Source organism: Trichoplusia ni, chromosome 9, assembly GCF_003590095.1.
Source record: "Trichoplusia ni isolate ovarian cell line Hi5 chromosome 9, tn1, whole genome shotgun sequence".
Lineage (NCBI taxonomy): Eukaryota > Metazoa > Arthropoda > Insecta > Lepidoptera > Noctuidae > Trichoplusia > Trichoplusia ni.
The window spans coordinates 5578886-5589084 of NC_039486.1; the positions used below are offsets into that span (position 1 = coordinate 5578886).

Below are 10199 nucleotides of genomic sequence, written 5' to 3' on the forward strand. Positions count from 1 at the left end.
ATTAGTTTTGATTTGAAGTTAGAAGAAATTTTTAGACGTTTCTCATGCGTAAAATTTCAATAAGATCAGTGCATGAATTACTTTTACAGATACAGACTGTTCTCAGACAAGTTTAACAAAAATAGTTAACAGTTATATAACACCAGACTCTACCTAGCCAGCTAGTTACCTAAGTTTGACAATTTATCTTTTTTATTGCTCAAAACTCAACCGATTTCAATGTCTATATAATCGATAAAAGGTTTTATTCGGAGATTTTTTCTGGAGCATTTTTTGTCATCATCATTTCCGTAACCTATTTATGTGATAATCTTAAGGTACAAGTACGTACGTACGCGATTTAAGTATCATTTTTAAACATAAGAACAGCTAACTTCCACAATTTAAGCAAAAACAAATATCATAAATAAAAGCGTCCGCCTCATTAGTTCATCTAAAGAAACGATTCCGAGAGCAAGTGCTTTGCGTGTGTTCGGGACTTTTACGATTTCTTCTACATTCCACGGCGAGGCGGTGCTGCGGTGGTCGTGTAGCCTCTCCCGTTTTATGTACATACAATATAACATACCTATATACTAATATAGACGCACCTCTGTATGTATACTTAGGGTCAAATACTGTGATCATCCACGATCCATGTTATTGTACCATGAAAATCAAACGAGCAATAATGACATAATTTCTATAAATACAAATAGTTTTTTAATAAGGTACAGTTGCCTTGATAGAATTTGATCTAGAGAAAGCATAGAGACAGGAAATTCATCTCATTTTAACCTAGATAAATATGTGCGGTAAATAAAATGCTTACTCAAACTATAATATTTATTTATTTAATCTATACTAATATATAAAGCTGAAGAGTTTGTTTGTTTGTTTGAACGCGCTGGAACCAGGAACTACTGGTTCAAATTTCATTTTGTGTTCAATAGGTCCTTCATTGAGGAAGGTTTTAGGCTATATAACATCACGCTGCAACTAATAGGAGTGAAGTTACAATGGAAAATGTGGCAAAAACGGGGAAAATATTCAACTTCGAGGGCTTCCGTTCAAATATTCCTAACTTATATCTTCTACCCACGCGGACGAAGTCGGTGGCAACAGCTAGTAGTAGATACTTTTACACAAACATTTTGGAAATCAAAACCAAAAAAACACATGATTACAAATCTTTTTTCATATGTTGTTTTTATATGAAAATCTTTAGTCAAAGAGATTATTCTAATAAATTCTATTCGACATTTGAAAATCGGTCTTAAAGCAAATAAACAAAACACTTCTAAGGCCACTATTGACAGAGTTAACGTAAACGTTACAAGTAGCAGATACTTACGGAGATTTTAAAAGGGTACAAATAAATACTGTTTTATAGAAAATCATAAATATTTTTTAGGTTTGGGTGTTAAAACGGAACCCGATGTATGTGCGTCTGTCCGTCCGTCAGTCATCAACCTGTAGGTAGGTATGTCAAGAACCGTGATAGAAAGAAATTAAAAATTTGGGTATAGGTAATAAAACTCTCAGCGTCGCGAGTCTGACCCCAAGGGCCCGGTTTTACTTTTGATAATGTTTTTGCTAAGGACTGCTCTGCTTACCACTTCATAAAATAGTGCATCGCGATAACCTCTAGTTCCGTGCCTATAAAAGGTGCGCTAAAGCGGCCTAGTCTAATAATAACCTGAAGCAAACCAGTAATCATTTATTTACTAGTCATTACTCACTCAAAACAATCCCATACATTCTCGCGTCTTTAATAGTCCGTATACAAAACGTTTGTGTAGGTTGAATGATATTTTAGTGCTGATAGGAATTCGAAATCAACATAAATACCTAGTTAACATCTTATTGAGTTATTATGTAAAGGTCATATGATTTTAATGTAAACCAATTTTCACGTGATGCTGCATTATTTAAAGGAATCTTCGGGAAAATATAATGTGTGTAGGTTGGGACAGAAGTCGATTGACGCAATGATGCAGAAAGTTTATAATTATCACAAGATGTAATTTTCACGTGATACCATTTATTTGAATGGAAACTTCAGGAGTATCAAGAGTGTGTACGTTGAGATTACCATCAACAAAAGTCAGTTAAAGCAGTGATATGGAATGGTTATAATTATCGTCTGAAGTAATTTTCACGTGATACCATTTATTTGAATGGAAACTTCAGGAGTATCAAGAGTGTGTACGTTGAGATTACCATCAACAAAAGTCAGTTAAAGCAGTGATATGGAATGGTTATAATTATCGTCTGAAGTAATTTTCACGTGATACCATTTATTTGAATGGAAACTTCAGGAGTATCAAGAGTGTGTACGTTGAGATTACCATCAACAAAAGTCAGTTAAAGCAGTGATATGGAATGGTTATAATTATCGTCTGAAGTAATTTTCACGTGATACCATTTGTTTAAAAGGAATCTTCGTAAATCTTCACAAAATCACACGCTCAGATGATAATGAGAGATGATTTGATCGGATTTTCGAAGTAGTAGGAGAGTTTAGTACCTATGTTTAATCTATTACTCGGTCTCAGGCCCATTTTAAATACCAAATGCAAAACAGAAACTCGTTAAGTTTGATGTTGTACCTAATTACCTAGTTCTTTATAAAATGAAATTGGGTTATTGACTGAAGAATTCTAATTAGCCCGTAAGATCCAAAAAATATGGATTGTGAACTTTTTATTTTCGATCGCGTAAAAAAGCAGATGATATAGGTAATTCTTGTGTGACGCCACTCCTCAGCACCCTTTACTGACTAGTGACGTTATTAGCCCCCACTTTCTTATGTTTTAGGTACCATCTTTAATAAGTTTTGTCTTATTTTAGTTATTTTTTTCTCATTAAATAAAAATACGATAAGAATATTTTTTTCGAAAACTATCTAACGAACTTATTAGTCAAATACCCAACAGCATTCACTAATTTCTTTAGCTAACCGTATCTACTACTAACACATCTAATATAGACGTGTTTAAAAGCGGGCATAAGTATAAGAAGGTGGAGACATGATGTGGAGGGAAAACTCCAAGGCAAGTCAGTCTATAATTTTCCTATGATCCTCGTATAGTAACAACAATTTTAATAAGAGCGGTTCTTTAATGTCTGATCTATTAATCACTCTCGTATGTTTATACTTCCATGACATAATTATAGGAAGATATTTTTTTCTTTGCGTTCGTTTCGTTATACTTATACTTTTAAGTTGTTTTCGAAATAGATACGTTTGCTAACTATAAAATCTAGGTAAAAGAGAATATTTGAATTTGTTGAAGCTTATACTAGTTCCGGCCAAAATCAAAGAAATCGCAATTTGGAATATAATAGATTGCAACCTAAGTTTTAACCAATTTATGATTTTTGTGAATCACCTAAGAGGACCCTTTTTCTTGAGAATTCTTCTTAAATTGTTTTGACAACCGTTAATATTATAAGTAGAGACCTACTGATTAAAAAATATACTGTTAATACATGATTACTGTCTGTTTTCATTCAGTTTCAGTTTTCACTAAAGAAAAGACCTACAGGAAAGAGAGCAATTATATTTTCCATGAAGGAAGCACACCTACCCAGATACCTACTTAGGTGCCCTGTTAAAGACCATCGCTCTCGAGTCTAAGATCCAGAATTTCCTCGTCATAATTACAAGTTAGCGATGCGAATTATACGTCGTTTGAAAAGCAAGCACCCAATACTTTGACTTGTAATTTCGCTTTTATCTATCTGTAATAGTTCCTACAGCTTGTTTATTCTTGGCAGATTTTCCGTTGGTTTTAATTCTGATTGAGTATACCGGATCTAAGTTTGACTTAGTTTGATTCATATGCAATACCTACTTCCGTTAGTTTACGTAGGTACGTTGCTCGCAGAGTTTTTATAGTTTTTTTTATCCGTATTCCCGAAACTATATTAAGGTTTATGGTATGTATTGACATATCTAAATGTATTTTGTGTATCTACATACCGGACAGGCGCTTTCAGTACACCGAATTCCTTGAAGGACTTGGGATGGCTGGACTCACCGTCTCCCAAAACTAACCCCTGCAAAAGGCCAACTAGAACCCAAGTAAATGAGAGCCAAGTAACAAGTATCTACATTCTTATAAGATTACGTTTAACTGAGTGAACCTCTCTCTACAAAAGCCAAAAAGCTCGATACCTAGGTCATTTTTTTACAATATTCCTTTGCGCATTTACAGCATTAATTAATAAAAGATTATGACATAAATCACTATAAGTATTAAAACAGAATCTCAGTTGGAAATTGCAAAACAAACAGTTGACTTGGCCTGAGTAGTTCGACGGTAGAGAAACAACAAAACTGTGTTTACATACTTTTCATAGGAAATTATTTAATCTTGTACAGCACAAACGAAAAACAGCACGCGCTTGTTTGTAAACTAAAAGACGGGAGCCTTGGGAAGTGCAGCTAACATGTTCCATCTTTAGCAAGCAAACTCCAAGACATCAAACGAAAGTGAACCCTAAAATAAGGTTGATAAAGTATAAAATCCAAGAATTACTAAATCAATATCCTCTCGTAAGCCGTTTGTTTGATCTGTTGCAAATTAAATTCTAACACTCAACTCGTAAGATTCAGATTTGCAACACTTTCTCACAGAATCTTCGGGAGTTCGGCACCAAAAAGTGTTTACTCATAAACCACGCTCATTGTTTAAGTAAACTTCTATTTCGATGCTTTACTGTGAAGCACACGCCGCGCAAGATTCGCGCTAAACAATATTTCCCGGTACCCCAATAAGAAATGAAAGCTAACTGCGTATTAATGGAGGCAAGGAAAACATTTCTATGATTACCGGCGATGAAAATGTTTATTATTGAGGTGTTTTGGTACAATGCACTCTGGTTAAAATACTATTTTTATTAAGAAATGAGATTTTAAAATGTATCCTTATGATTATATATTATGACTGTTTTATATCTTATGGAACGTTGGTAAAATATGTTTTTGAGGTTATTTCCTTAATAATTAGATATTAAAAAGGACTATAAGTTGCACAGTTAAGCGTTAAAACAAAAAGGTTAGTATTTATTATATTCTTCCTCAGTGGCTGAGTTGTAATAACCATGTTATAATATATTTTAAATGATAATGCTAAATTTAATTACAAATACATTTTATTACTACATCTTTTTGTACACTATCAGTATGTTTCTTCAATTAAAAACTCATTAACGGATTTTCTATATTTTTCTGGCAATAGTTTTTCCAGTTCTGATCGGTTCAGCCAGTTGCCTTTGGTTTTCGTGAGTTTACCACTTTTATAATTAGCGTAGTAGAAGAATACCTGGAATTAAAATAATATACTATGAATAATGTTTTTTTATTATTTAAAGTTAGTTATGTATTGTTTCAAAATCCTATTATTCTTATTAACCATGCAAGCAAAGCGAGGCAGCACTCTACCTTACGCATAGCGCCATCTAGCGTCAACCATACATTGTTCAAGTTTAAGCAGTATATTAACCTGCTACATAAATGAAAGTCTACTTACTTTAGCCCCAACTTTTCCATTAATTTCTGAAGGATATTTGTACTTGTAGAACCCACAGGGTGCATTTGAAATAAATTGTACTTTTAACTCAGGCCCACATTGTTCCTGAACCACTCTTTCAGCAGTCTAAAATAATAAAAAGTAAGAATTTATTACTGAATTTTTTCATGTTATTTCGTTGCCTTATTTTTTTTTTTAAACTAACAATAATCTTTCAACTTTGCTTTCAAATTCACAGTAATTATTTTATTACCAAGCTCATTTAAGAATATCTAATACAACATCAAACCTTTATTTACATTCTTGTTTTAAAATTGGCTTAGTTTAAGTTTAAAAAAAATGCACTTATTTTAATTTCATTTTTTTGTTAGAGATTCAATCACAACAGCAAATGCCTTTGCCTAGTACCAACAGGTTATTGATAGGCACAAATAAAATGAAAATCTAACATAATTATTTATTTTTATTTTACACTAACCTGCCTCAGTGTTTCTCCTTCTTTCCACAACCCTTGTGGTAATAATGTCTTCACATCTGAGCCCAGTTTAATAGGAGTGACCAGTACTAAGTGCCTTTGGAGACACCTTTCTGTGGTGCTCTGATCACCTTTTTTGTCAGCATCTGAAAATATTAATTTTATCTTGAATTGACTTGAATTGCTCAAGCACTTTATTTAGAACTTAAAATTTTAGTTTTCTAAATCTCTTTCTAGTTTTGGATTTCAAACAAAAAAATCAGTAGGTTTTACACCCATGGGCACATTATAAAAAACTAAATAACATTATTTTTATTAAATGAATGTGTGAAAAACATTGTTAACAATCTGTATTTTTTTTAGTTGAGTTGACAAGTTCACATCATAAATAATGCAATATTTTATTACCAGTCTCTATACTGGCAAACTGGAATTGAGCCAGCTCTTCATTGGCTGCATCCTCCATGTCCTGAGCTGTGATTTTACTGACAGCATCCATATCAACCTCTGCTGATTCATTTTTAAGAAGCTCTGCTTGTACTCTGAGAAATAGAGAAATATTTAAGGACAATAGAAAAAATTAAGAAAAAATATACAAAGAGAAGTGCTATGTATTATTAAACTCCAATCATATAGGCTTTTAGCACATACATGAAAACAATTTAAAAAATCCATAACTTTTTTATACCATGTACAGTTTTAATTTTAATTTAGTGTAAATGGCCAAGCCTCACAAAATTATTGTAATAAATAAATCGATAATAGTACGTATAATACTCACTTGTCATTCTCATGTCTGATCTCATGAGCGGATTTCATACTCTTCTCAATTTCTAAAGTATATAGCAAATCCTTGTATTTTTTCTGGATGTCATTCAGTGGAGGAGTTACAACTGGTAATCTTTCCACACATACTCCTGTTACAATATCCCATGATGACCTGGTTCCTAAACCTATAAAAAGTTTTGTGGAAGTGAAAAAAACTATTTACAGCGGTAGTTTCATAATTGCTAAACTTAACCTATAAAACATTTACCTCTAGCAAAAATTCTGTGGCATAGAGTTATTTCAGACTGAATAATTGTTCTACACAACATTATCACTAAGAGGTAACGTTTTTAATTGAAAACAATATATATATTATTAACTTTATTCGTATTTATACGAAATTGCTTATCGTATGATTTCCGGGACTTCATTCATTCATAATAATCCAACGTCAGTCAGTGTCATTGTCAATTTTATGACATTGTCAGTGTCAGTGAAGGCTGTTGTTATTCTCGTTATGATTACAAATATTACTAAACGCCCTTCTGAAGATCAACAAACGGTCAGAGCTTCCAATTTACGAGTCATAATTTCTATCTTCTTAAAATAACGTACAATTTATTCTTACTTGTTTACACTCTTATGTGACTTGATTAAAATTGCCATAACTTCTGTTTTTACTTAACAACATGTTTGTGATATTTTTGAGGTCAAATCATGAGGGAAAACATTATTTAATTTTGAAACTTCTCAAAAAGCTCACCTTCATTTGAAGACAAAGGAAGTAAAGAGCCTGTGCTAACCTTCTAGAGGCTCGCTAGCGCCGCATTCAAGCACTTCTTTTACGTCGGCTGCACGAATCGCCTTTTTGTAGGGGTGATCTTTAAAAGGAAAATCAATTTGAGAGGAAAATCAGTAAAGTTACATTCGACTTGTTCTAGTTTCTTTCGTAGAAAAAAATCGTGTTAGTGTGAATTAACTTTTCAAGCGAGTGTCGAGAATAACAGCCCACATTTTTGTCAAAATTTTGTTTACTAGCAACATCTCTTTACCTATTCTGCCTTTTCCGGCTCTTGTGTCAAAGAAAGTAGGTGAATATGTTTGTAATTTGCAAAAATCTAAATAAATCCTCTCAAATATCGAATGTATTTATGTGATAGTGATTGATATCAATGAGAAATAGCATATAGCACTGGTTCATAACTATATTTCATTTACCAAACACCAAACATACGAAACTTAAGTTGTCAAGTGTTACAACAAACAGGTTAAGTTCTGTAACCAAATTTATTATCGTTTTAGGCTTGACCATGAAGCAAATAGTTGCGAACCAAAAGGTGAAGATCCCTGATGGGCTCACTGTACACGTTAAATCGCGGTTGGTGACAGTGAAAGGACCGCGCGGAGTGTTGAAAAGGAACTTCAAGCACTTGGCTGTTGACATTCGCATGGTGAACCCTCGCCTCCTGAAGGTAGAGAAATGGTTCGGTTCCAAGAAGGAACTTGCCGCAGTCAGGACAGTCTGCTCACACGTTGAGAACATGATCAAAGGTAATTGTTTACTTGTTGTTATTCTACTTGATAGCCAGTAGTTCATAGTAAAAGTGATAATATAACCTGAAAATTGTTCAGAGGTTATGAGAAAGAAAACAAACTGTTTTGTGCTATCCAAACTAATTCAAACATTTAATTTGATATTGACTATTATAGTTTTTTCTCATCCCCCTTTGAATACTAATATTCGCATAATAAGAAACTAATATATAAAGTTTTTTGTACCCTATTTGTCCGTATATTTATGATTTTTTCATGACTTACACCTGTGGGTAGCCCAACTGAAGAATATTCTTTATATATCAACCAAACTATGAACAGTTTTCAGTGCACCCTGTTTTACTATTGTAACTTTAAGGTTAGGTGTTCAATAGAAACCATGGCTTCAGGTCACATAAAAATGTCATGCAGATTTACAGACATGTTAGTGCCACGAATTTAACCAACTGTGTCATGTTAACAGGCAGGTTTATGCCGACTTGTTCACCAATTATCCATCCAAAAACGTATGTGAAGTGAACCTTAATCTTAAGCCATAATGTACTTGTTGCATGAGTACCTATTTAATTTGGATATGTTGTTTTCCAAGTTATTACATTGCTATGTCAATGCTTTATTCTTCTAATAAAAGTGCCCTTCAAAGAATATTTATAATTATAATTTATCATCAGTTTGACTGCACAAATGCTTATATTATTATATGCTAATGACCACTGTGTCATGTGTGTATGATTACAAACAGACAAGAATTTAAAAACCTACCAAATAAGCAGAACATAAAATTTTTATCAATTATTTGATTTAATATTTTTTTTGATGCCTTTTCCTAACTATGTTGAAGTCGGCTTCCAGCTTAAGTAGTAGTACCAGTGTTTTACAAGGAGCGACTGCCTATCTGACCACTTCAACCCAGTCACCGTCACCTGGGTAACATGATACTTGGTTAGACTGGTTGTCAGACTTTCAAGCATCTGACTATCTGTAATGACTGTAAAAAATGTAGCAATAACAGCCAGGACCAGGAATTTAGTATGCCTTCCGAAACACGGAATGTCTGAATAAGCTTTAATGTTGCATCTGAAATAGATTTGTAAAATGTTTCATTTGTTTAATGCCTATACTACACATATTTTGTTTACCAAATGTCAACTAATGAAAGTATTAAAGGGCCATAAAATTAATATTTTCCTTTCTAAAACATCAACATACCATAGCATCATCTAGCATAATGTTCATGAATCTTAATATCTGCGAACTTCTATTCAAAGTATACCTTTTTCTACTTTCAGGTGTGACCAAGGGATTCCAGTACAAAATGCGCGCTGTATACGCTCACTTCCCCATCAACTGCGTCACCACTGAGGGCAACAGCGTCATTGAAATCCGTAATTTCCTTGGCGAGAAATACATCAGAAGGGTAAAGATGGCACCTGGTGTGACCGTCGTCAACTCCCCGAAACAGAAGGATGAGCTGATCATTGAAGGCAATTCCTTGGAAGATGTCTCCAGCTCAGCTGCCCTCATCCAACAGTCTACCACAGTCAAAAACAAGGACATCAGAAAGTTCTTAGACGGTTTATACGTGTCTGAGAAGACCACCGTTGTACTTGATGAGATATAAGGACATTAAATAATTTTAAATTGATAACATGTTTTTATTTTATAGTTTTTGCCTGCACAAAACCTAGTGAAAATTTCGCCGACTATATAGTAAACATGCCTTGTCACCAAGATGTTTCCCCACAATTTATTCAATTTGATAATACACAAATGTAAAATATGTAAATCATCATAAGTATAAAGTAGGTCATTAAAAACACTCTCCCAGGAATACTTTAATCTGCTTGGCAGTTATGCTTTTTCTTTTATGCGGAAGTATAATA

The 10199-nt window shown here is 33.4% G+C and overlaps 2 protein-coding genes across 3 annotated transcripts; one reads left to right on the top strand and one right to left on the bottom strand.

Moving 5' to 3' along the window:
- Nucleotides 1-5124: 5124 nt before the first annotated feature.
- On the bottom strand, nucleotides 5125-7211 carry LOC113497587 (39S ribosomal protein L46, mitochondrial). Its single transcript, XM_026877177.1, has 6 exons — nucleotides 7031-7211; nucleotides 6776-6947; nucleotides 6403-6536; nucleotides 5998-6140; nucleotides 5520-5645; nucleotides 5125-5312 (listed from the first exon to the last, which is right to left on the bottom strand). Exons 1-6 carry the CDS (start codon nucleotides 7089-7091, stop codon nucleotides 5169-5171), a joined length of 780 nt encoding a protein of 259 aa, XP_026732978.1. The 5' UTR covers nucleotides 7092-7211; the 3' UTR covers nucleotides 5125-5168.
- Nucleotides 7212-7778: 567 nt separating this feature from the next.
- On the top strand, nucleotides 7779-9961 carry LOC113497792 (60S ribosomal protein L9). 2 transcript variants are annotated; one of them, XM_026877524.1, is made up of 3 exons: nucleotides 7779-7849; nucleotides 8065-8313; nucleotides 9606-9961. In XM_026877524.1, exons 2-3 carry the CDS (start codon nucleotides 8073-8075, stop codon nucleotides 9935-9937), a joined length of 573 nt encoding a protein of 190 aa, XP_026733325.1. In that variant the 5' UTR covers nucleotides 7779-7849; nucleotides 8065-8072; the 3' UTR covers nucleotides 9938-9961. The 2 variants fall into 2 exon arrangements, with proteins under 2 accessions (XP_026733325.1, XP_026733326.1); XM_026877525.1 differs by having other exon boundaries at nucleotides 7835-7853.
- The last annotated feature ends 238 nt before the right edge of the window (nucleotides 9962-10199 follow it).

Bases quoted from the DNA above. Each gene is read 5' to 3' on its own strand.
- LOC113497587 (XM_026877177.1), bottom strand. From the start codon at position 7,091: ATGTTGTGTAGAACAATTATTCAGTCTGAAATAACTCTATGCCACAGA. The intron at 6,537-6,775 runs GTGAGTATTATA...TCTATTTCTCAG, and splicing joins ATCAGACATGAGAATGACAA to AGTACAAGCAGAGCTTCTTA. The intron at 5,646-5,997 runs GTTAGTGTAAAA...TTATTATTTTAG, and splicing joins AAGGAGAAACACTGAGGCAG to ACTGCTGAAAGAGTGGTTCA.
- LOC113497792 (XM_026877524.1), top strand. From the start codon at position 8,073: ATGAAGCAAATAGTTGCGAACCAAAAGGTGAAGATCCCTGATGGGCTC. The intron at 8,314-9,605 runs GTAATTGTTTAC...TTCTACTTTCAG, and splicing joins CGTTGAGAACATGATCAAAG to GTGTGACCAAGGGATTCCAG.